Source organism: Neopsephotus bourkii, unplaced genomic scaffold (genome assembly GCF_033783945.1).
Source record: "Neopsephotus bourkii isolate Nb327-2 ecotype Australia unplaced genomic scaffold, CSIRO-AGI_Nbou_v1 NB_196, whole genome shotgun sequence".
In the NCBI taxonomy this organism is placed as follows: domain Eukaryota; kingdom Metazoa; phylum Chordata; class Aves; order Psittaciformes; family Psittacidae; genus Neopsephotus; species Neopsephotus bourkii.
In genome coordinates this window covers 4,054,578-4,081,499 of record NW_026900709.1, presented here as the reverse complement: position 1 = coordinate 4,081,499, position 26,922 = coordinate 4,054,578, and the positions used below count along the sequence as shown (strand labels likewise).

General features: G+C 37.8%; 1 protein-coding gene across 3 annotated transcripts in view; it reads left to right on the top strand.

Annotated features, from left to right (window-relative positions):
• RFTN2 (raftlin family member 2) overlaps nucleotides 1-26,922 on the top strand; it is a 30,664-nt gene extending 3,742 nt beyond the window's left edge. For 2 of the 3 annotated variants that reach the window (XM_061377134.1, XM_061377125.1), the window contains exons 3-10: nucleotides 1,983-2,166; nucleotides 4,132-4,243; nucleotides 5,706-6,018; nucleotides 8,557-8,757; nucleotides 13,341-13,462; nucleotides 14,663-14,766; nucleotides 21,104-21,182; nucleotides 24,966-26,922. In XM_061377134.1, coding sequence (XP_061233118.1) covers nucleotides 1,983-2,166; nucleotides 4,132-4,243; nucleotides 5,706-6,018; nucleotides 8,557-8,757; nucleotides 13,341-13,462; nucleotides 14,663-14,766; nucleotides 21,104-21,182; nucleotides 24,966-25,235 — 1,385 coding nt within the window. In that variant the 3' untranslated portion in view covers nucleotides 25,236-26,922. The remainder of the gene's footprint in view (nucleotides 1-1,982; nucleotides 2,167-4,131; nucleotides 4,244-5,705; nucleotides 6,019-8,556; nucleotides 8,758-13,340; nucleotides 13,463-14,662; nucleotides 14,767-21,103; nucleotides 21,183-24,965) is intronic. The other variant, XM_061377143.1, reaches the window with a different exon arrangement.

The window sequence follows — 26,922 nt, the reverse complement described above, 5'->3', positions numbered from 1 at the left end:
TATGATCATACATTCCTGCTTTTCTGGCTTGTGGGCTGTAAAGCAGTTGTTTCTGCATTACATACTTAATGTCTTCTAGACTTACTGTGAGTAGAATCATGGGATGGAGGCATTCCGAAGGGCAAAATATCATCTATCTGTGAAAGGCAAGCTGTGATATACTGTCTGCTTAAAAAAATGAAAGTCAAGATAGCACAAGAAAGTGAAACAGCCCATTCCTTATGACTGAAAACAGCAGAGTTTACATTAAGAGGTTGACTTTGCTAGTTATCAGCAATAAATCATTGATATATATACTAGTGATACTCTTTGGTAGTGCATTTCTTGTAGTATACATGATTCTGGTTTCTCTTGATAGTTTTTCTAAGCTATTAAAGCTCTTATGGTGACAACCAAAGTAGGCCTCCCTTCCTTTTTCCCTTTAGTAAAAGTTGGTATTTAAAACCACTGGAGTGTTGGAAAACATTAGTTTCTGATGGGTTTTTTTTTTGTTGTTGCTGTTTTGTTTCTGTTTTTTAAAGCTCTCCATAATGTATCTATACCAGTATTATCCCCATTTTATAGTGGGAAAGCAGTGTAGAGGTTGATGTTTTACAGAACACATTACTCATGAGCCAACAGAATTCTTGTTCACTTTCCTAGAATTCAAGATTTAAGCAAACTAAATATTCATATATCTGGTTTGTGATGCTTTAAACCAGTAGGATAGACAGACCTTGTGACTTTAATAAAGCCCTTCAATTCCTTGCTGTTGCCCACCTACAGTAGAGGGAAGGTATATAAGAGGATGTAAGAACATGAAATTAACTCTTGACAAGTACATTTACATATTGGTGAATGAGATTTATGTCATTGTATTTATGTATTTTATATAAATATTACAGAATCAAAGGTGAATGGGTGTATATAACTGTTTTCAGCTTATTGTCTAGTTTGAAAGGGGATGTTTAGAGCAGCATGTTCAAATGTTTTTATCTCAGAACAAGTGTTGTGAGGTCACTTAATTCCAGTTAGGGCATCCTTTAATACAGTTGGACACTGGTCTTAATGAACTGAAAGTATTGCAAAGAAAGGGAGGGACCCACTAGAACACAAAGAAGTACATCTCTTGGTGCAAGGGTCACTGATAAAGACCATCAAATTCCAACCCAAGCTGTCATAAGAATTTATATCTGCAAACGATGAAGATTTTGATGATGACAAATATATGCTGGCATAAGTACTGTTTAGTTACAGTCTGTGCATAAGTATTGATTTCATGCTTTCTGGGAGCATCTGCAATTCCAGTTGGAGTTGAGGGGAACAGGAAATCCTGACCTGCCACAGACTGACTGTGGCAGAATATATCATATATTACCAGTGTGGAATCTTCCTTTTCTCTGTGTGAAAGCTGTGGATCAGACCATTCTTCAAAGAGTTTTCCCTTTATTTCTGTAGTCTCCCTCAGTAGCCATGTAGTGCCTAGCTCTTACCTGTTGGTTGGAAATGCTTGCACACACTCCAAGAGACCCTCTTAGAAATTATTGACACTACATAGCTTACTTAAGTGACATGCGCTTAGGTCTGCTGGAAAAGGGACTTGGGACCATGTACATGAATTTGCCTCACAACTAGGGTTGAAGGTTATTGCTTCAGAATGTTTGAGGCTTTGGCTAGGCAAAATAGTTGCTTTAAGTTCAGACCTATTGCGTGTTTAGATGTTGATGTAGCTCTTGAATTAGCTTGGCAAAGCTAGATCCTACAGAAAGCATTGCCAAATAGATTAAAAATATATCAGAGTAACTAGTAAAAAATATGTACTTCAACTAGTTGAATACTGTTGCATCAGTTGTGAGTCTGCTTTTCCTTGTATAAGTAGGTGTGTAGCTTCTTAGTAAAGCCTTGGGATAGATTTTGTGTGGCTTATATAAAAGGAGCTCACCCCAAAAGTATATGGGCATACACAGAATCACATGCTTCTCTTCTGCTTTCAATGCTTTTAGCTTCCTCAAATCCAGAAGTCATCAAGATCAGTTCTGTGTTGGATATAGCACCTAAGGTGGAAGAATATTACAGCAAAGGATATGTTGTAGGAGCTCTTCATCCTATTATGCTGCCAATTGGACGTAGAAGGAGTTTCCCTGCAAGTCACATGTATCGAGTGGTTCTTTCACGATTAAAATTAAGGTAACAGTGAAATAAGTTGAATACTTTGATTCATTACTGAAGTTGTCTATAAGTGGATTGCTCAACATATGCATAGTTTATTACCAACTTGAGCACCTCAGAGAATGAAATTAGTAATATTTATTCATTAACATGAAGCACGCAATAGGCTAATGTTTACTTTGCCTCTGAATATGTCCAAACAAAATCCAAAGTTGCATATCATCACTTGTGGGAAGATAAATTGTTAGTTTACCCTTTTACTTTTAATACATCTTTGTAGTAAAGTATCATCTGTCTTAAAACCTGCAGCAAATGCAAGATTACACAAAACACTAAGGGAGTAGTAAGCTGCTTTAAATTCTCTCATGTCTATTTTTTGTTCTTAAATTTCAAAACTTTCATGTTTTCACTCTTCCCATAAAAGCATTATTTAGGAAAAATGACCTATAAAGTGTGAATTAGTTTGTCAGAGTTTATTTTTCCATCTTAATAAGAAGGAAATACTCATTATGTGAATGAAGCTCATAGAAAAGCTTGGTTTTGATACTGAGGGATAGTCAACGGTTTGTGTTTGTGTTTAAGCTCCATAGTCTTGTTTATTATACCCATGTTCACTGCATTGTAGTCACCATGTGTTCATAGAGAAAATGTACAAAGAAACTTTGCCATTAGTTCCTTTGAATGCAAAGAAGGTAACCTGTTTATCTTATTTTGAATAACTAGAAAAGCATTACTTCACTGAAGAGCTGTCATGTTTCCTGCTTTGATCCTGAGTCATAGTGCAAGGCACAAAGGTTCTTTCATTTTTTCTTGGAAGACTGGAAGGGTGCGAGTTGGAAGGTGCCCCTTGCCAATCCAGTAATTCTGCTGTAAAACATGGTTCGTTTGAGGGCGCTTCTCAAACACTTTGCTTAAACAAGCATAGTTTGTGGCATTTGCTGCTCATACAGCTCTCCTTTATAAATCCATCTGCAAACGAGGTGAAGGTTGTCCATGTGGGCAAATGCTTGAGTAAGAGAAGCAGAATATTTACTGTCTGGAGCTGAGGCTTCTAAGAGGCAACACTGACAGCAGACAACCCCCACAACTTGTCCTGTCTCTATAGATGTGGCATCCTTATGAATTTATGGTTTGAACCATTAGGCCCTTGAATAGGTGGCAGACAAGACCCTGCAGCCTACATGTGAAATTGCTGGGTGTAGTTTCCCAATTTCCTATGCAGGTATGCCATATGTACAGTTGAGGGTCTCTCGCTGATGCTTCATTCTAAAGCAAAAAACTGTGTGAAGGAAGTATCAAATAAAATCCCATTATATTACTGATATACACCAAATACTGTTGTTCGGGTAGTAACCTAACTGGCTTTAGATACAGCACGATGAGTACTGTTATTTAAACGAAAGTTAAAGCTTGTCAGATTCTCATATCTGAGTGATTTAAGTATTACCTAACCCAAAGTAATTGTTACTGCATAGTATTTCTAGTGTTTGCCTACACTGTATTTCATCCTGTAGCTGCAATTCTGCTTTACTTACCAAAAAAATAGAGTAGCATGTTAACAGTGTAAAAGATCCATTTCTATTCATACTGTGTTTTCTACAAAACTGAACCTGGTTTGTCCTTGCTACATTTATAGCTTAAATTTGTATTTTTTGCATTATCAGAGATTTTGTGGTTTATTTATTACAAAAGCAGGGCTGTTTGTCAGTAAGGCTCAATTTCCAAAAGATGTCTATTAACAGTCTTCACTGAAATTCTTAAATATTACTGTTCTTACCCTGACATTGTAATAGATAATACCTGCCACTTCATATAAGAAACAGAACAAAACACCAAACCCCACTGAGCTCTACATAAAAGTATGAAGAAGCATTGCCAGGGTTTTATTCATAACTGTTCCAAAAGAAAAGAATTCTATATGCAAGCATTTGCCAAAGTTAGCAGCAAACTACTGACAAAGACTGCTTTCTTTCTGTGTCCTAGCCAGAAGCATGCAGCACCCAGAGGACAAAGGCACCCCAGGCTGCTGATTGAGGAATGTCCTTTAATGTATGAAACACTGACAAACGAGGTAGTGAAAGAACTGTTAGAAAAGGTAATGGAGGGTTTTCTTCAAACTTCTCTTCAGATATTTTTTTCTACCATATATATACATTCTGTTGAGTGGTTGATGGGTTTTTACTTTTGAGTTTTAACCTTGGGTTATTTCATAAAAGCTAAAAAGTCTTTTTTTGAAGTGCAGGCAGTTATTTTTTCTTCACTAGTTGTTTTTTCTAATTTAGGACTTGGTACTAAGCCCTGTAAAGCTTTGGGAAACTGGCAGTTTGCACCACTGAAAGTAGAATGAGGCCCAGACTCAGTCAGTCTTTATAAAATGCTTGTATGATAGCTTTTTCTGGAATTAAGAAAAAAAATCTGAAGTTTTATGTTGCTCTGGGTTAAGTTGGGTATTCCTAATGAACGTGAATACATTCAATTTTTAAGTAAGATTCTATAGCAAATATAAAATACCCACTAGGCATAGCTTTTAAAAATACTGTGTAGTTAAAGAAAACTGAACTTCCAGTGGCTAGTTCTTTTTGTGCTTAACTTCCTCTGCAGAACTGAAGACTTGCCGAAACAGGAAACTGTTGTTATTACAAGAGCTACAGTGATATCTTTTACTTTAGTTGCCAAGGAAAGTAGTAGAGGAGAAAGCATACTGGAGATCTTTAATGACCTCTGAAATTATCACAGAGGTTTTTAAATCCAGTATTTCCCAAGTGATTTCTTCTTTCTGGGCTGGGGTTTCTGTATTTTCCTGGAAGGACTTTATTGCACAGGGGGGTTTGTGGCACAAGATGGCAGTGGGATCAGCTTTCTAAATGGCAGCACTCCTTATCCCAGGGTAAAAAAAAAAAATAAACCAAAACTCTACCACCAGGAACAGACACATCTCATAGGTGATGCATATTCTACAGTTATATTTTGAGAGTTTGGTGCAGAGAAAAAGACCCACCACTGGCTGAAAGCAGAGTAAAGTGGGTTTTATTTTGCTTCTAGCTCCCTCCTTCCTGTTTCTTCGCTGTTCCCAGTAATAGTGAAGCTGAGTGGCCTCTGAGGAAGCCTGAGGATAATGAATCACGACACATGACAAACATATTTCTATAGCATTAGTGGTCAGTAATTTTAGAATGACTGACTTCTATCACATGTTTAGAGAAACAGTACTATTTTATCATGCCACTGTACTGCTTGTCACTGTGACATAACAAGTAAAATACTTTGCATTTGTTTGAAACGAAGTACTTAGTACACTGAAGTCAGTACTGGCTTTGGCCACCTCTCTTGGCCTGAGTCCAAAGACATGCTGGAAGACTTCCATTTACTTTGAAACATGGGCAGTGTGCAAAGACAAACCACCCTACTGTAGTATAGTGTAATGTCTTTATGTCCCTGAAAATCAGCAGTAGTTAAACAGAACACATATATAGAAGTTTGGTGGTGATTAGGTTTGTTGGTTTGGTTTTGGTTTTTTTGATTTACATGCAATTCTGAAATCGCTGTTGTAAATGCAGGTTAACGAAGCTGCTAAAAGAGGAAAGAAGTTTGTGGGATTTGTAACACAACATTTTCCTCAACCTAAAGCCTGTAATGGAACAAGCACAGATGGAAGTGCAGAACTGGAATCAACACTAGGTAGAAGAAATAGAGAACACAGAAGAAAAAATTCTGATGAAAACTATAAAAACTGGCATGAAGGGACATTGAGTGGTCACTCATCTGAGAGCGGAATAGAGGAGGAAATGCAAGGAGAAAGCAGTCTGTTACAGGATGCAGATTTCCAGTTTGGAAGAGAAGTCAGCCCTGTTAAACCCCGGAAAGGAGACGGTAATAAATGCTGCTTGTTTACTGCAGAAATAAGGTGGTTTTAAAACAGAAAAAACAACAGTATGTTCTACTGTATCAAGTACTTATTTTCAAAGATGCATCTTGTTAAATCCGCATATATTTCTACATAAGCTGCCAGCTGAAGAAACGGAATTTACCTTCTCTATGTGTGTGTGGACTGTGGTAATATATTACAATATTTCACTTTTCATATAGAATATTATAAATTCTAGTTTGTAGTTTAAAGGAAAAGGAAAAACCCAAACCAACAAAAATTGCCTGCAGTGTAATTCTGATTTTAAAAATGATGCAAGCGTACCTTTTTTTTTTTTGCTTCATATGTATGTAATATGTGGCAGTAAAAAAATTTTAGGATGAAGTTTTAAATCCTTTTCCTAAATGCTTATAGTTTTCACTTAAATAATAAACGTGTAATATATTGCCAAGAATGTATTATGATTATTCCAGTTCTGCCTGTTTGAAACTGACAACAAAGAGAGCCTCTTCCAGCTAGAGCTGTAATTTTATGTGCTTCTAGCCACCTTGCATAATGTACCTAAACAAATCTGTTCATAATGGATTATTTCTGGTTAACATGCCTTCAAAAAGCATCCTGAAAGAGAGCACTTAAAATAATGCATTGACCATGAAATCAAAGAGAATAATTGTTAAAAAATGAATTTGCACCAGAGAAAAGTAAGCATTGAAAAGGAAGTAGTATGGGAAGGAAAAGTATCACTGGGAAATATTGGTGCTGTGGTAGAAAATTTAGTTGTAGAAGATATTTTGCCTATGTCTGTGTGAGAGAGTGCCTGAAACAGTGACTTCTGATACTGAAGCACTGTAAGGCCTCCTGACTTTCTAGGAGGGAAAGGTAAAAAGGAAGAAGTAAAGCATGAGAACTAATGCAAGATAGTAATTGTGTAGAAAGTGGGCAGCATGAAACTTCCATGTCAGATTACATTTTGACATAATAGGTTCTTCCCTGATGGGCCAGACATGTTTTAATTGCTCTCAAAAGCAACCTTTTCACTTTCCTGTTAAGAGCTAAGCCCATTCTCCAGTCTGTAGACTGTCAGGATGATGATGACTCCAAGCACTGAGAAAATTCTTCTTATTCCTTAACAGTTTTATTAAAGGAGTTTTGGTGTACAACTCAGCCTTTATAGAACAATCTGTTAAAGCTTAACTCTTTTCCTTACAATTTGAAATACTAGGTTTGTTACATGTAGCAGAATAAAAAACCTCTAAGTAAAAAGCAGGAACTCGTTCTTCTGTTAAGGAGCTTCGTTAGTATATTCCGGTATGGCCAGCTAGAGTACCAAGCAGTGCACTGATGTGAATTCTCAAAGGCAGTCTTACATCCATGTAGGTATGTACTGCCACTTCAGTATGCCATTTCTATTTAGGTCCGCTCAAAAGATGCAAAACTCATTTCTAGAGTTCTAGATTTTGAGGTCATAACAGAAGAATCTTGACCACTTGCAAATGCCCAATTTCTGATATTCATGAGCAATTGAATAGTTGTATTAGGAGACTTGGTAGTATTTTTTCTGAATAAAAATGACAGTGATCTCACTTTAGTATATGGGAAAGGAAACGAAGGCTTGTCGGGATTAACACAACCACTTGTGGAGGAAGTAAAATAAAACTGTATAAAAAGGAGAGTCATCTCTTACTGATAGAGTTCCAAATTTTGTCCTTAGCGCACCTTATTCCAGGCACCTGATGTCACCTGCACTGTGTGTGATAAACAGAGGTTCTCCCAGAGTTTGAATTGGACTACTTAACAGTCCAGATCCACCTTTGGAAATCTCCCCCTATTTCTAGAGCCTAGAGAGACTAGCATCTTAACTGGTGTCAGCTAAACCAAGTTCCTTTGTTTTGGCAGTGTGAATACTACTGCTTTCTAGAGATTGGTTTATGTTAATTTAAGCTGCTCAGGTACTGAATTGTTAAGATGGTCTGAGAGCAGTTTATATATATAAAAAGCATTTGAGGATATGCAGGTTTTATGTTCTTAACTCACCATTTACTGTGTGGGAAACCCCAGTAGGTAACTAATTATATGGGTACTTAAGTCATCTTCAGAAAGTAATGGGTCAAAATCAGTACTGTACAAAGCATTCCTGGTACTTTAAAAAAAAAAAAAACAACAAACAGAAAATTGTCTTCAGTCTTCTATTAAAGTAATTTCAAATATTTGTAGTCAGAGTTCCATGAGTAGCAGAAATGGACCCTGTTTCCACTGGGGTTTTCGTAGCTTTAGTGTATTGTCTCCATGCAAAACCCACCCACCTAAAAGGTCCAGTGACAACCCAAGTGTAATATGTTCAAATTTTTCTTGTATCCCAGAGTGTGTCCCCCTCACACTTATCCTGAGTGTGTTTAGGGCTCAAGCTGAGTACAGTCACATCAGGAAACTATCCTTGAAAGTATTGCTTAGAGTTAGAAACCCGTGTTGACATAAGAGATTAATAGTGGTTTTATTTTGGAGCACTGTCTTCCAGAGGTTCATTCTCTTTTCCTTTTTCTTAGACAAGCTGTATACAGTCTTCAATGTTTTTGACGACGATTCTACCTGCTGGACCTATCACGAGGGCGTCTTGTCTATGAAAGTAACAAGAAAGGGGCCAGTTATTAGTACGCTGGAAGCAGACTGGCTAGAATTAACCACATTTTATTATAAACAAGGATTGTCATTAATTGATTCATTTGTACACTGGGAAACTTCTAAAGGTGAGTACTGTCCCCAAATATCATGGAGCTTTTGTCTGTTTATGTAGAAATACATCATGTGTAAAAGGTAAATCATGTTTTGCTGCTTGGTGTGAAGGGCAGTATGTAACCATGGTCAGATAATCATTGTAAATTTATCGAATCTGACACCTGAAAAGAGAATAACTTGGGATTTTGGGCAGTTGTAGCTTTGAATAACTGAAATTCCTGCTTTGTTTTATCAAACTGAGGATTTCCAAAGCAGTAGTGTAGTGTTATCATGAAGTTAATCTTTTATGCTTGGGGGGGGTTTTGTTGTTTTTTAAGGAAAAGATAAGGGGGGGGGGGGAAGAAAAATAATTAGGTAGATGTTTCCCCTCATGCTTATATTCTGCTGGTCACTGCAGATACCTGTGCCGGGCTCTGTTGAATACTTCTATTGAGACAAAAGAGCGCTTTGAGTTCTCATTGTGCTTGTTGTACTGTTACCTAAGTCAGACTTCCGTACTTCCTGCTCTCTCAGCTACTTGCTGGGCTTAAAAATTCTTTCCAAAACACCCAAGTTGCATTAAAATTCAACTGTTGATCCTGAAGATTCAGGATGTTTCTGCAGGTTGTTTTAGTCAGATGTAGACGTACACAGAATAGAGAAATCTGGGTTTTCTCCTTGCCCTCAACTGTAGGCAGATCCTCCGAGACCATTTTACACGGCTTGGGGAGAAGTTTTCCCTGGTCCCTCCTTTACTCTTTTGCAAGAATCTACCAGCTCAGTTAACACTCAGATTGTTACAATGGTAGAGCTTCAGGCCACAGGATTTTCACATTTTCGTCTTTATTCTGCCAGTTTCAGTTCTATCTCAAGTTTTTATTCTGGCAGATCATACTAGCTCCTTCAGGGTTGCTAGCCTTCATCCTCCCAGTGAACAAACACAGGCCTGATGTCAGGAGTGCCCATTGCTACACACCCTGCTGAGCACAAATCCGGCGCTTTGGCAGAGCTGTGAGATAGTGCTGTATCCCTGCTGATAACAGAAGCAGCTCTTCATTGACTGAAGTATTTTGAACTCTAAAACTTTGTTGTTGGTAAAATGTGTAATTAAAAGATTAATTTCCATTTGAACTGAATTTGTCTGAGAGCCAGAAATTAGAAGTGTTGAAAAAAATAGGATGTAGCTACTGTTGCGCAATTATGCAAAAAGAGTGGTACCCAAGTGTTAGGGGAATAGACCAAGAAAGTCTGACATAGTTAAGTGTTTCAGAATTTATTAATTATTGTAATAAATATTGTTTGATAACAAACTTAGAATTTGTACTTCAGTTGTGTGATACTTTGATTGGATTTGTTCGTGAGTTCTAAGTTGTTGGTGCCCCTTCAGAATCACTTACGGCAGTTCACGGTAGGCAAGCAAAACACAGGGCTGCAGTGGAGAAGAGTCTTGCAAAAAGGTGTCAAGGACCTTAAACACTTTTTGCAGTACACACGCTGATAATCAAGTGTAGTACTTTACTTAATAATGTATTAAAGTGGCTTTCATAACTCATTTTACTCATCTGCTTCTTACAGGAATTATACAAGGAGGATAGAATCACTGGGGTTTTGAGTAGTTCTAATACTGTGTGTCTAATGCTTTTTTCTGATATTCTGATTTAAAATAAAATGCATTCAGCATCCCCTTTGTAAGCTTTGGGTTAGCAAAGGGCTTTAAAAAAAAGGAAAACGGAAAATCTCTGGAAGTTAGATGATGTAGATCCTTCAAAATTCAAAACAAATAATGAGAACTCAGTTTTCATTGTTCTCAGTAGTTCAGTTTTGGGTATGAATCACGGCGTTTCTGGAGCTCTGCAATACAGTACATTTAGTGATTGTCAGAGGAACAAATCAACATCATAATATGTACCACAGATTGAATTTGGCAGCTGCTCTCTCTCAAACTGCCTATTCTGTGCACTTAAACTGTCTAATCATGCAGTCTGCATTAGTCATCTTTTTTTGCTCTAAATTATAATTCCTATCTGTTGAAGTCAGTGGAAGAGCAAAGTTTCCTTTGGGGGAGGAGAGGTGAGAAATCAAACTCCTAGTTTTCATTACAGATATTTTAGAGCTGGAAAAAAACTCTCTGGAGGTATGTTATAATTCACTGAGGGCTGGTTTTGGCAGCTGTTGATACTAATCTTTGCAGCTGTTGTCCAACAACAGTTTTACAGTCTTTTCATTCCCCTGTAGCTGTCTGCCTTTCTCTATGTGAATAACTTTAATACCCAGGTTATGACTTACTTAGGGATTTCATGCTGCTTCTTTGCAGCAGTTGGTGCTTCTGCTTCAGCCCCACTTGACTGGTATGTATTTCAGTTAGATTTATGGGTGGGATGCTGCTGAATTAAACTGGCAATATTCAAATGCACAGGTCACTATGTAAATGGAATTCTGCAGCTGGTAAGTTTCTGTAACCACAGTAAGAAATTAATTTAGCTACCGAGTTCTTAAGCTAAAACATTTGTTCTTGAGGTGAATATTGGAGAGCTTTATAACCAGATTTTGGTATTCAGCTAAGGGAAACCTAGAATGCTTTTTTGGAAAGGAAAAGCATTTAAGCACTTGGACTCATTACTAGAATTACTTCTTGCATGTCTGCATATACATCTAATTGTCATCTTCACCTCACTTTTATTTGATTGCTTTTAAACGGTGAGATATATGTAGCAGTAGTTGTTCTTTTATATAGCTTTAATGAAAAGAGCAAATTTTATCTACCATTTAAATAAAAACAAAAACACCAATCCAACTCAGACAGCTGCAGAAATCCTCCTTTGGTTTGGACTCTACAGATGTTCTGTAGAGTCTGCAGAATTCTGTTGTTACCAGGATCAAAACGCAATACCCAATTTAAGGTAGGAGAAAGTTTTAACATTAAAAGAATTAAAAAATCATTGTCAAATCCTAATAATCACTAATTTCTGTGTTCTGCTGCCAAAAGAGGATGCAGTCATAAAAGCAATCCAGGTAAGTCCTTTTATCAGGCATTTGGATCACTGTAGTGTTTCTGCCGTTTGTAACTGCCTTGAAAGGCTCTCATTATCATAGAAGTACCTAAGATTAGTAGAAGTGCCATGGCAATGGCAATATTTTTGCTTTTTCTGCTTTATTTTATTTATAATGCAGCATTTTTTATTTTTATTAATCTTTAAGTACCGATATTAACAAAGATAAACTACTGTAACTGACAGAATGGGCAGGTGAACCCATTAGCCACATGTAGCTTTTTCAGTAGAAGTGAATTTGATATTCTACACTTTATGAATTATCAGTTTGTGTCAAAATACCAATGAGTGGAGTTATCTTGTGTCAATAGTGTTTAAAATGTAGTTATTCTATCATATTTGAAAAAAATGGGAATATGCAACCATGTTGTAGGTGGGCTGCCCATTTTAAGTATTTACCTGCAGCCAAAGAAAGGTAAAAGTCCATGAGTTTCTAAGATTGAGTATTTATGAATTGCTAGGAGCTGTGCAGATATTCATGTTTGTGCCTGAAGCTGTATATTTGGCTCCATGTACAGTCACATTATAGTTGTGCATCTAAAAACAACATGTCTGATATATTTGCAAATACATTGAAGAGATATGTATGCATGCAAATATCTAATCATAACTTAAACTACATAAATCTGATACATGCAATATAGCAAAAAATAGTATGAAGAAATAGTTGGTATTTTATGGTACATTAACATGCGTGCTCAAAAAAATGGGAATTCCTGGTTTACATAGCATAGCTTCTGTGCCAATCTCATCAGTTTTTAAAACCAGACCACTTGTGTTACAGAAGTTTTCTTTGTTTGCTAGGTGTTTGGGGTTTTTTTTCTTTAAATCTGTCTGCCTTCCTCGAGTCTGTGGCAAAAGCAATCAGATAATTTTACTGCTCACATTTAGTTCAAGATAGTCAGCAGTTAAGGTACAAAAGGCTTCCAGTGGCTCTTAGGAGAAGCAAAACCATAAAATGAACCAATATCTGATGCTCAGCTTCAGTTTGGGCTAACCAGATACTCTCAGGTTTCAACAAGTGAGTCAGGGATTTGTGCTCTGAAACTTCCTTCCCAGCAGGAGTTAACTTCCGTTTGAGGCTCTTCCTGTGGCCATTTCTGTATTTATTCAAGTAACAGTAGCTAGGCACGTCATGCTTCACTTATCTTTATGGTCTCTCCCACCACACTAAATGCCACACTTACTGTCAGCATACAATGTCGAAGCTGAGTAAAGAAGGTTTATGCCCATCTGGTGCAGGGGATATGCTGAATACAGGAAACTGGAATTCAGATCCAAGCATTGAAGTGGCTAATGCTTTTGAGAAAGTAAAATGGTCCATAGTTCAATTTGTATAGTGTAAAGGGGCTTGAATAATAAGTGGACTCACATACTTCATCAGGTTGTCACCTGACACAGTAATAACAAGAAATAACAGAAATAACAAGAAATTTGTTCACTGTCTTGGTTTATTTTATTTTAAAGGACTGTTCAATGAGAAAAAACAAGTCCATGTACATATTTCAGCAAGATACCAACCTAAAACTTTATATTTCAGTTTATATTTGCCTTTATGTTCACAGGGGACTATTTGCCTAAATCTTTAGAAGGATTATTTATCTACGAAGAAGAAGGTGCTGGGGTTCCAGGTTCTAACAGAAAAGGAAATGATGCTATAGTTGTCGAACAATGGACAGTCATTGAGGTAAGCTGGTGATTATTTAGCAATGCTATTTCCTACTTATATTTTTCTTTGGGTTTGTTTTTTTTTTTTCCTTAGAATGCTTGTACTAGTGATTGATGAACATTTATGGTGGTTTCTTGAAGCCACCTGCATAAGCCAAAGTGTTGAACCACAAAAATCAAGTCAGGCTTGTGGCCATTGATCAGCATGCATAAAAAATATGCTGCAGGGACTGTGGCCTGATACTTGCAAGCATTCAGACCAGCAAATTCAGTCACCAAAGAAAATGTTTGGTTTTGTTGGATTTTTTTATATATTTCTTTCAGACCAATTCAGACATAATTTCAAAAAATGCAGTCCCACTGACAATTTGCTGAAGTAATTTTCAATAAAAAGGGGAAGAAAATAGCCAAACCTAGAAACAGCACAAGAAAAAATTGATTGCGAATTACTAGACTATGCTTTTACATGTATATTCTTAGTAACATTTCACTGCTAAGTATGAACGACTTCATGTTTCCTAGTAAATTTACATGTACTACTGTAGCATGGTAGAGCAATAAAATTATCTAATGTTTTTTAATACTCTAACATTGTAAGATTTTTTTGGCATTAATGAGATCCAAAAGTAATCATTGTTGAAGGATACGAAGGGCTTACTTTTCAAACATTCAATGGTAAATACACTTAACCAATGTGACAAGAAATAACATAAAACTAAGACCTTTCAAATTAAGAGAGGAAAATAGGGAAAAAAATACCCCCCAAAACCCCCCAAACAAACCACTGACCACCAAAACTTACATAGCTAGTATATACTTCATATACATGAAGTATCTATCTATATGAGATGCTTATTATTCACATGTGAAGTAAAAACCTAAATTCATTGAGATGCCTTTTATAGTGTTGAAAAATCTTTAGGTGTTAATTTAGCAACATGACAAGCTTTAACAAGTGAGATGTGCTTTGAATGTCTTGCTGAATCGGGACTCATATCCTAAAGTTAGTGTGTTTTATCTGACTTCGTAGTCTTCCATAGTCTTAAACTTCTGAAATGGTTTTCAGTTTGAAATAATGAATCTACAGCAAACAGCACAGTTTAGTGTCTTCTCAAAGGGTTATGTCATTATAAATTAGGAGAGTCGTTTTAATTTCTGTAGAAATGCAAATAAAACATGTACAGAGTCACTTTACTACTTTTTATGATTATTAATGTAGGGGTGTGAAATTAAAACAGATTATGGACCCTTATTGCACACGCTGGCTGAATTTGGATGGCTCCTGACCTGTGTCCTGCCTACACCTATCGTACGACATGACAGGTACCCAAACAATCTATTACAGCATTTTGATGTGTACCTCCCAGAATTATCAAATGATTACTTGGGTATTTAAATGTAAAAGGAATTAAAAATGCTAATAATGCTAACTGCATATAAAACTTGAGATGTAAGGAGCATTATGGTGTAATCCTTTTTATGATACTGTTTTAGGACTGCTGGCTTCAGTGAGTTTCAAATGAAACTGATAGTCCTGAATTTAAATCCATTGTTTATATCTAAACATGAAAGATTTTATTTAGGAAACTTTTCAGCACACAGCCAGTCCTCAGGAATGGGATTACTCGTGTGCTTCAAGTTTAAACAAGTATTGAAATGTTTCACTAATTTAGGACCTTGGTGAATGACTCGTTTAAACTGTGTTAAAAGTCATGTTGTCACAGGACAGTCATGTTGTGCTTATTGCAAATTAGGGAGAAGAATGTGCTAATCCAGCAAATTACTGGGCTGTTACTCTTCTTTGATGTAGACAATATGTTTTGATTCAAATACAGTACCAAACTATTGGCTTTCATTTCTTTATTGTAGTATTTATTTAGATGAATGAGGGGCTTTATAAACATAAGAGCTCAATAGAAGACCTGGATTCCCTATAAAGCTTTGGGGGGGGGGGGTGTTTGGGGTTGGTTGGTTGTTTTTTTTTAACAGCAACAACAAAAAGATTACTGTGCTTTTCTTTATGGTATCAGGCTAAAAACTGTCAAATGAAATGCTGGATTAAGCATACACCTCTTCATTTTCTCTCCTTTTTCCTTCTTTTTTTCCTTCTTTTTAATTCCCCTCCCATTAGACTAGGATTGCCAAGGTTTGAAAACAAATGTACTGAGGCATGGTTTAGGGCTCATTAAGGACAATGGAAAGAGTGGGGGACTTGAGTAATCTTTGGATCCAGACCTCACTGTATTAAATCAAGACAGCATGAAAAAGGATGTGAATGAAAGGTTCTAAGAGAGTTGCTTCACGAAAGTGAAGTTTTGTTCAAGTGATTTGGCATAATTAAATCAACTCACCCATGTGAGAAGGAGGTCTTTCTGGTCAGGCAGAAGGTGGTGTAGTTTCTTGGGGGCTGTGTTTTTAATAGTTTAACCAATTGATTAAATGCAGAGACAGAAGAAGTTGTGGTAAAACAGTATGGTGTGTTCTGCTAGTATGTTTTTAAGGGACTTTGTTTTGTGTTTCTCTGTAATGTATTAAATTCTGAACTTTTAAAGCTTCTGATCCAGAAAGGAGCAGTTTCCAGAATATGAAAAAAATGGTTATCCATTCAGTTCTTCAAACAAAATTTCATAGCCTAAATGTTTCAGCTTTGAACATGGTGACTTATGGGTACGTGAAACATTGAGCCTGGTTTTCATAAACAGCTGAAAGTTTTGGCCAGACCTTAGACCTTGAGAGCCTTCAGGATCTGGATCTACTTCTGGAAGGATGTGAGTGGAGAATGGGAGAGAAAGATTTTTAGTAGTCATGGTGTGCTGTAGGTCATAGGATGAGACAGAGGTTTCAGCCTCAAACCAGTTCTGTCCTGCAAAGAGGTTAACTGTGCCCATCCCTGTAGGGTTTGGACAGCAAGGTCAAGATTGTCCTGAGCAGCTGCTGGTCAGTCACTCTGTGAGTTATCAGTCTGTGCTTGCAACAGGCAAAATTGTAGATGATCTTTGAAGTCCCTTCCAATCCAAAGCATTCTGGGATTACATGCCTGTACAAAACAGTGCTATTCAGTTTTCTTTAAAAAGAGTTTAAAAGCCCATGAGCAAGAACTCCTAATTAGGGATTAAGAATTCATTGGAGTCCAAAAAAGAATGTATCCATCCTGATAGGCTAAGTAGTGATTGATAAATACTATTTTGAGGCATTGATGTTGGTTATTTATAGAGGAGAAGAAACATGGTTACTATGTGTCTGATATGAACGATGCCATTACTGTGGGGGTGGGTTATCCTAGGAATGCAAGTCAAATGTCTCAATAAAGAAGGACACTTTATGCTGCCGAACAGCTGGTCTGTTCCCAGACTTGGAACTCTGACCTCAAAACCCAGCCTGAATACTAGTGGGCTTCAGAAACACTGGAAAAAAACAAAATGAGCATCGTTTTGGGATGATCTGGCAAATTCATATTTTCGTATTTATTTAAAAATATAATTGGACAAAGTACATAAATAAAAGTCTTATCCAGTAATAAAATGTTAGCAGGGCAGCCTGCTCCCCATTTTTAGTAGCCATATTATTTTGCTGTATTCTCTGTCTTCCTCTTCTATTCACTGCAAAACTATCCCACATCTACAATCTGTTCCTAGCCATTATGCCCACTGCTTGTCTGAAAATGAAGAGTGTGACCATCAGGCTAACACAAGTGCTGCGGTGTGACAGTGTTGTCATGCACTGTTGTGCTGCTTCTCTGGTTTTCACATGGTTAGGATGTGAAGCAGTTTGGAAACCACCAGCTGTCACGTCTGTTCCTGTATGGTTTTGTTGTTTGGAGTTTTTCTCTTTTACAGATGTTCCTCTCCATAAAATAAAATGTCCTGTTGTGTGAAGTGTCGTGCATGTAACAGCTGAGTGTCATGGATCATTGGCCTGTTTCAGGCGGGGCAGCAGTCTGTAGGCCTATTTAGTCCTTTAACTTCTACCTCAGTGGCTAAGGCATGTTGGATGCAGGAAACTTATTCTTGAGAAATGTAATCTTTGCTGTTACAAACAGAGCAATGGTAAATGTAATGTTTGGGAAACCTGCTGAGTTGCTGTTTTGTGCAGTGCTGTTTAAAAAATAAGCATAGTGGGGCTTTGGGGTTTTTTTATTTTGGTCAGCATGCTCTAAAACCCACAGAAATTCCCATCTTCTGTCAGTGTTTCTCTTTTTGCAGGAATGTGAGAAAATAGAGCATGATTAAACAAAAAAGTACATATGATGGAATATTTGTTGCATCCATCCATATATTGGGAATTATATTGTGTCAGCAGTCAATAAAGGAGTTTTGACCTAAAAAAGTGGAAAAGAATCCAAGACAGATCCACAATAATATTGGTGACCTGAAGAGCACCCTGCATTATATACAGCTCTTACTAGTTAAGTGTCTTCAGACAGTAGATTGACAGTAATTACGCCAGGTTCAGAAGTTGTGTATCAAGCATAAAATTAATAGTCATCTTAGGAGTTAAATCTAGTGAGTGGGGAAAAATACGTTAGAAGTTACTTCTCTGGTAACTTAGTACTGCTGCAGTTACTAATATGTCATTATCACAAGTTTACAGAATTTCATGCATGTTTGTGATATAAAACTAGAGTTATTTCTAAGGTGTTTTAAACTTTTCATTGAATGGATCCCTTAAGCCAGGAGACTGTCCCAGGCTGGTGTCTCTCTCATAACTGAAAGTCTAGGTTCTGTGCAGTTCCAAAGGGTATTATTTTGGGAAATTCAGAACACCTGGATGGGTTAAAAGAAGTCATCATCTTGGTCCTTTTGTTCATTTTTCAGAAAACATTGATTAACCTTAGAATGAAGTGCTTTGTATGTGAAACGTTTGTGCATTATAAAAATAGATAAAAAATCAGAGCCATTGGCAGGACTACTTGGCTTCCAGCTTGATGATTGTTTTGGAGGATTTGTTTAATAAAGACATGTAGAAATACAAATATAATGCCAGTGCAGCGTAAGCAGAAAGCAAATTGCTGGTGTTTTAACGAAGGAGTTTCTGTTGCTCTTCATCCCTCTTAAAAGAAGAGACAGGAAAAGGCTTCAGCAGCCTTGCTCTGCAATGACCTTTATTTCCCTTCACTGATTACTGTAGTCCCTGAAAAGGGGCAGTGAGACTACTGTAGTCCCTGAAAAGGGGCAGTGAGACTGTCCTTGAGTGCTGGAAAGCAGGCAAGCAAACACAGTGCAAAACACTGACTCTCTGGTTATTAATTTATTATGACAAACTATTGAATGCAAGTTCTCAAAATGCCCTGACTGATGAGGCAAAGAGGGAATGGGGAGATGCAAGGGAAGCTATGGAGTGGCTTGCTCTAAGGGCTTTTTCTCATTTAAATTCAGTGGAAATCCCACTGTCATTGAGTTCTTTGTGAATTAAGCTCATAGCTGCTTTGTCGTGTGTGGCATTTTAATAAGGTCAGACTTAGAAAATTGTTAATTTACTTATTGTCTACTCACCATCGTGTCTTTCCTCTGTTCTAGTAGAATTTGTACAAGCTGTAGCTTAACGTTTGGGGATTTTTGATTTTCTCTGAAGAAATGCAGACACTGTTACAGAATAAGCTGTAGGCTCTTCCCCATGCCAGGGACTGCATTCAGCCTTCTCATTTAGAGGAGAGGTTTCCCAATTGATGTTATCAAAACAGACATAACTGGGAAGGGAGAGATGCCTAGCCAACTGGAATGAGGTTGCAGGATTGTTGATCTCCTTGTCAGGACATAAAATTGTAACACATTTCCTTTTAATGAATGTAAATAGCAGGGTAGGAGCTCTCAGAGCAGGAAACTGATGAGTTCATTCCTTTGCCTCCTTGTTTTCCCCACAAGCTGGAGTTTAAGGTAGTTCTCTATTCTTATCCAAGGAAGATGTGCAAACATACGCCGTGACCTGATTTCACAATCTTCCTTTCAGTCCAGCTGAGAGACTAAACACAGTCACAAAACCATCACCACTGAAGTATTGATCAGATGCAGCTGAGTGTGCTGGTTTGTGTACTTTGAGAGCTTACTTCCAGAAGCTCTGCTGGGGCAGGCTGTTAACAAGCCCTTCCTGATGTCATAGGAACAGTTTTAATGCCTGATTTTTCTTGGAGTAAGTCCCTAATCGTAATTATAAATTAATTCTGTCAGTCCTAGCCATGGCATGAAACCTGAACCAGTTATCTCAACTTTGTGTGTGGTACTTACAGATTGTGACATACCCATACTAAAGTACAACCTTACATTACTTTAGTAGTTATTTCCATCAGCTTATGCATAATAATACTGGTTTAGGATTGATAGACTAGATAGAATCATAAATCCTTCAAATGACCTCACTACATGTCTCTTTTATGGTGGGTTGTTGGTTTTTTTTGCTACTTTTCTTCATCATGCTCTTAAATCTAGTCACTCTTGTGTGAAGTATTTCAGTGCCTTTCTTTCATATGCCTGAAGCTCTCATTAAATGCTGCAGAAGTTGATGGGAGAAGAGTGTCAAAATGTAGTATCTTGTATTTAGAACAGCAGAGGAATTCTTTAAATCCTTCTATCCTAGACCTCTGGTCTTGAAATTATTGCACTCTTGCGGTGTCACAGAGTCAGGCTTTGTAGCACATAAGCCATCAATGTGCTGACCGAATTTCTGGTGGAAAGATGCTGAAAATGAATACCTTAAAACTTGAAAAGGGTTTATCGTGAGTACGAAAAGAGTGCAACAGTAGTGAAACATCCTGTCAGTAACATCTCTTTGGTTTGAGGAACAAATTTGTCCTTTCATATTTATTTTATCTAAAAGCATTTCTTTGGGGGTAGAAAATAAAAAACATACTTCTTTAAATTATATTTACCACAACAGTATCAACATTTCTGAAAGTTCCAGCACTGAAAACTGAAGTTACTCTTTCTTTTTTTTTCCCTTTATTTATCTTCCTACCATATTCTCTGGTCTTTCCTGTGCATGTATTTCCCATATACAAAACAACCAGTGTCATTTATCTCATGCATGTGGAGCTGAGACTGTAGGTGGTGAAATAGCAAGCTTATTCCAGCTGCATCAGTAAGATGTCATGTTGCAACTGGAAAACACTTTCTACTTAGCAGTAAAGAATGTCACTTCCAAGTTTCGTACCATAAAGTATTGAGAGGTTTATTGAAGCTGTGGATCTATTGAGGTGGGGCCTGTTCATTGTGGTGTCAATAGGTAGCAACATGTTGCTGTGTATGTTACAGTGAAGGTTAGGTTCACTGCAGAGGTAAAGGTGCAGGCTTTGATTTAAAGTAGGAGCTCTGGTACTTAAACTTTCAAGATCAAACATGTTAAATAATCATAGCAATACAGATTTTTTTCTTCTGTATCTGTTTCCATATTTAACACCTTAACCCAGCTCTGTACTTCTTACGCTTTACTTTAAGTGATTACTGAAGTGTTCAGGAATTAATAAAGCAGCTAATGCTGGGTAGTCTGTCCCCCTTCTCACCATGGACTTAAGTCGAACTTAATAGCTGATATGAACTTGTTATGTGACTGATACGATATGTTTATGTTATGGCTTGTTATGTGATTGATATTATGTAACAAGATATGAACTTGTTACAGTGACTATTATTGCCTTTACAATACTGAAATTATTTTATTTACATTTTAGTGAAGGAAATCTGGCCACAAAGCAAGTCATTTTTCTTCAGAGACCTGTTATGTGGAATTCTGCTGTCCAGACACCAGAGGTGAGTAACATCTTTGTGGTATTAATGTAAAAAAATGAGTCATTCACTTAATGGTTAGATGCAGAAACAAGCTAGGCTTCAAAATTAAGGGAAAAAGGTGGCAGAAGAGGGTTTCCCTTGCAACAAGGTCAAGATTGCAGAGGTCTTTGCAGCTTAACTTGTATATTATTTTTTCCTTAGCTATATAGCTCTTAAATTAACCCACAGAGAAAAGCATGAGCATGCTGAAAACCTGTTTTGTGCAATGAAGCTGCTGTGTCTCAGGTGGATAAGGTTGGCTATGCTTAACTATTTCTTTAGAAGTCTTCAGGATCTCTTAAATGTTCTGATTGAAATCTGTTTTACATGAAAACATTTTCTTTTGACCTCCAAAACATCTACTTTCACACTTGTAGAAGAAAACAAGTGTGCAAAGGATATTGTAATCTGGAGGGTAACAGGATAAAGGGATGTTAGTTGCTGTTGCATGAAAGTGTGTGGCAGAAGTAGAGGATTTAAGATTCCTGCAGCTGGACCTCAACAACTCCTTGCCTCTTTTGAGTGAGGCTCCTGTTACCGTGGTTTATAAAAGTGCTTTAGGGATTAAGTAACTGACACTTAACTGTGTTCTACTCAGAGTCAAGGTCACAACAGTTGTTGCACTATATAGTGCTGTAGTAGATCCTGCTGTGGTCACAGAAGAATGAGCTACAGGTGGGCTGCTCTTTGCCAAGTCTTCCAACATCCTGGAAGGATTTTAATTCTTGTTATTTCTGGTTTTCAGTGGCCATTCAACCCTTCTCTAACCAGCATGCCTTAAACAGCTGTGAAAATTATGTACGTTCTCCCTCATGTCAAGCACCACAGTAGAACTTTACAAACTGTCATTCACAATATTGTACACTATTAATTCAGTGATACCCGGTCTCTTTTTCCTCCATCTGTATCAGTAGTTTCACGGGTCTCTAAATTTCTTGCATCCATATTTGATCTTTCTCTGTGATTTCTACTTTCTATCCAGTCTGTTACTGTAACTTTTATTTCTCTTTGCTTAGTGTTTCTAAAGTACGCTCTAACTTCTCTTGTTCTTCTCCAGGCTTTTGCTTTTCTCCAGCCTAACTTCCTTCTCATGGTGTCCCCTGATAATTGTTATTTCCATGCCTGGAAGAACCGCATTCAGCATGCACAATTACAGTCCTGTTTTTCTCTCCACTGCCATCTCAATTCCCAGCTAGTTCTTGGACACTACCTATAATTTATTTCTTAATTCAAAAAACTTGAGCTTCTGGGTGTTTTCCACTTCAGTGTTCTGTGTAGTCTCCCTGGCCAATGTCTTAATCTCATTCATACGCTCTTTTCTCCCAGTTCCTTCAGTTCTCCCTGCGTCCAAGTATCGTCTCCCTTCTCTTTCCTTCAGTTTCTCCCTACATCCGAGTATCTTCAGCTTTCAAAGCTTCTGATGCCTGCTCTCATGCTTGACTTAGTTGTCTTTACATGCTTTCCTAATACATTCCTGAAAGTATTTTTTGGAGTATAATTTTCATATCAGTATTGTAACTATAAAAATATAATTGTGTCAGTCATTATGAAATAATCCTCCTTTTCCTGATACTTCCCTACTTTTTGTAATACACTGTATAATAAGCGCATAGACTCCTGATACGAATACTCTTTCCTTGGTAAGGCATATTATTTCTACCTATAAGCATCTCTTAAAAGGCAGCATAGCTGCATGACACGAGTTAGAATGATTGACTGGATTCTGCCCAGAGATGCAATACAAGTCAGCTCTGTGAAAGCATTCAGTCTGAGCAACTGATGAATCTTTGAGATGTGGTTTAAATTAAAAATAGGGAGCATTATGCTCACAGTTTGAATTCTGTCACCCACTTGTGCATTGATCAGCAGCTTCAGTTTATACGAATAAAATGGTGTGCTTTGTAGTTACCATTTTACTGTGTTGTAATGAGAAGTCTTTGACTTAAGCATTAACATACTGAAAGTAAACAAGAAATAGCTGATTTGTAGCCATTTACATCAGGACTACTGTGTTTAAAGACTGAACAAACTTAGTATCTAAATGTGCTCTTTAGGTACCAGTGATTATTTTACTTTTCCACCAGTAAATTTCAGTGTGCTGAGGTTATTTTAGCATGGAATAAATAGGTGGTGCAGGCTGAAGCTGAAACATTCAGCAGAGTAACATTTTCCTTCTGTTTTTCCAGTTACGTTGGTTTTTCCCCTCAATTTTCATCTTTTTACTTCATTGCTTTTTTACCAAGACGTCTGAATTGGCAAACAATTTAAATTCATAGATTTGTTATTAATACCTAACTAGTACAGGATGTTGTGCTAGCTCTGCAGTGAGTAAATAGATTTCAGGTGCAAAACAGCTGCTGAAATCTGAAAGCATTAACTTTCGCTCTGGAAACTTTAATATACTTATTGCAGATGTCCCTGGATGTGGATAGACACAGCTATATGACTTTATCAACCTCTTGCAAACGTTTTAGTAAAAACCGTTTAATTATTGTGAGTCTGTATTGCTGGGCATTGTTGGGTTTTTAATCTTTGGATCAAAGTTATCCTTTCCATTTCAAAAGGAAATTCTGCTTCAGTAAGAATTGGGGGGAAAAACCCTATTACTTGGTCTCTTATTCCCCCAGGGTCTCTTTTCTCAGGAGGGTATGTTTTATGTCCTCACAGCTCATCGCTCTACCCTGTATATTGATGGGATAGTGCATTATGACCTGGCTTCTGATTTGTGTAATGGTTTAAAGGCTTCTTGGATTACGAGCTGTACTGCCTCAGTGGGCTCTTTGTTCATCACAGACCATTTCCTTTTCTACAGGAATAGTTCAGAGGAGGAGGTCCAAGATAGAAACACACAGTGCTTGAGGTTATTCTTTCTTTCTTTTCTCTTTTTTTTCCTTTATTTCCCTTCAGCAGAATTCTCCATCCTCTTACTGTGGCATCCAGGCAAAGCTTATTTCCTTCTGTTTCTCCTGAGGCAATGGTATTTCCCCTTAGTGTAATTTCCCAGTGTCTCCTGTAACAGCTTCCCTAAATACATTTCCTTTAGCCTCAAGGGCCATTGTTTTTACTGTTTCAAAAGGGTTTCAGGAAAAAAAAAATAGCAATGTATAGAAGGGAGGCACAGAAATTGCCAGAGCACGGCAAAAACATTTGCAGGCTGGTTTTCTTTTTAAAGGGTTTGTATTTGTGCATATTCCCCTGTGAGAGTGCTTGTGTCCTGTGTGCTGAGGCTGGGTTCCTTCTCAGCTGGATGTCCTCCTCCTCTGGACAGGGCTGTGTGCCCTGGGTTAGTAGTGCGTGTGCTGACAGCAAGGCTCCAGGCAGATGGCCAGGGCACTTCTGCCTTCCTGGCCGTGCTGTTCTGCTGTGACTTAAGGCACTGACATTGCCTCTGGAGATGCTGCATCATCACTGATCTGAGTGCCACGGGTAGCTCCTGGTGCTAAAATGAAATAAACCTTTTATTTATATATGATGCCTCAGAGGACCCTTAGCACAGTCTGATAGGTCTGTTGTTTGATTAATTCACAACCTGCTTACTTTGACTTCGGCAGCCATCGCTTCCAAGAAGCGTGTCAGGAGATCCCTGTACTAATGTCAAGCTGTATTTACACCAAGTTCTTCACAGAATCATATCATGGTTTGGGTTGGAAGGGACCTTAAAGATTTTTTTTCCTCTGGAGTTCATAGTTGGAAATAGTGTTAAATGCTGCCTTATGTTAAAGTACCTCTAAGTGAGCTAACATTAAACATCCTCTTGTGTTTCAGAAGAAATCCTTAAGACAAGTTATTGGGGAGGAAAGAGGCAAAGTCTCTAGCAGAAGCGTCGGATTAGATACAGCTACTTCTCGCCCTGTCGAAACTGGACAACCACCCGATGAGTTTCACTTATCTCCTCCTAAGCAATGTTGGATCAAGGAGGGATCCTCCCAGTATGGAGGCTTTCCAGGGTTCAGTAGCAGTGATGGAGTATTGAGAGAACTGGATGATGGACAATTTGACCAGGAAGATGGAGTCACTCAGGTCACATGTATGTGATAAGTAACTGCATCAGATGGACATGTACATAATTCACACAAACGTGTCTGATGTTTTCTTTGGTTTGGTTTTTTTTAAGTCATACTACTTTAAATGCATTGGTATAACCTTTTCCCAGATTCATTTTGTATTTTGTCCTGTTTCTTCACTGTGTTAATCCTGCTGTAGCAATACTCCTACTGCAAAATAATTTGGTTTTCTGTCTCTCTTTAATAGAAGAATTACATGACGGGGTGTTCTGCTAACTTGTTAATGCTTTTGACAAGCAAGGAAGCAAATGCTGCACAACAGTGACAGTTTGAACTGTGTGAGTGAGTAAGGAATGAGGGTGTTTAGTGTTTTCCACAAGCTGGAAGAATGTTATGTTTTTAAAGGGTGTTGTAAATATTGGTAGGGAAAACAAGCTGACTGTTGTTATGTTTTAGTGTAATTTTCACTTGACTTGCCTTGCATTAATGCAAAAGCCTAGGGAAATGTTGTCTTACACTAGAGTTTGAACAGTTTAAGCTATGTTTGTACAGAAAACCTCTGGAGGCTGTAGGAAACAGTTGCTCCTGTAGTGTGATTTCACCTATGCAGGATTTTAATACGTCTAAGCCAAAAGCTGTCTGAGCATATAGCTTGTATAATGATGTGTCAGTAATCTACTCATGAGTGGAAATTCAGAACCACTCACCCCCTGAAAGACAACTTGCAGTCTATGAAAAAGCAGTTTGAGAAACTCACTAAGAAGCACTGGCATCAAGGTGCATGATGATGCTGATAATACATAGGAGGAAGAGGTAGGCTAAACTTAACAGGCCATGTTAGATAATAGACTATACACAAAAATGCTGCTGTGTATATATATATATATAAAGTTTCTCAGCTAAGTATATCTCACACTGGGTAAAGTGTATTCAACTGCATCAGATAGCAGAAAGAATGTTCAAAGGATGAAGTTGCTGTGCTTCCATCCTTACTGTGGGGAGGAGCTGCATGCATGAAGGGAGGTTAACACTGGCAGGGCTTTGTGGGGAGGCACGAACAGGAAGTATTTTAATGCTGCTCTCTTGAAATCACGTCTTAACAGTGGAGAAGCTGAATAAAACGCATCTCCAGGTGGTAAATGTGACTGTAACTAAAAACTGTGCTTTTTTTCAGGCAGTTTTAGAAGCAGAAACTATAAATGCTTATCACAGTGAAGCCAATGCAAAATAATGTGATGAAAATGAGAATTGGAACAAGACTGAGCAGATGTATTCAGAACACTCCTCTCTGTGGGCAGTACAGCTCTTGCATTACTCAGGGAGTCTGATACCTGTCCCTGTGTGCCGTACTGTGATCACTGAGAGGAGTGTTGTGGATGCATTAACTGCAGCACCCTGCTCCAATGGGGTGACATCCACCAGCTGCTCTGGGAATCTCCCTTTCCCTGGGGTAGATGGTGGCACTAAACGCAGTGGGGAAATAGATGCAGTGACAGGAGCACCGCTGACTGACTCCAGACAAGCACCCCAGGAGATGGCCAGGATGGGGGAAGTGAGCTCGGAATATTCCAAGTTATATATACTTTGATAGTATATCAAAGCAGTTACCTTTTATAAAGCAGTTTACCTGCTCAAGGTGGCTGGGTAGTGGATCCTAAAACTGAACTGCAACTATTTAAATGATACAATGTATAAAGTAATAAATTGAGTGCAGTTAA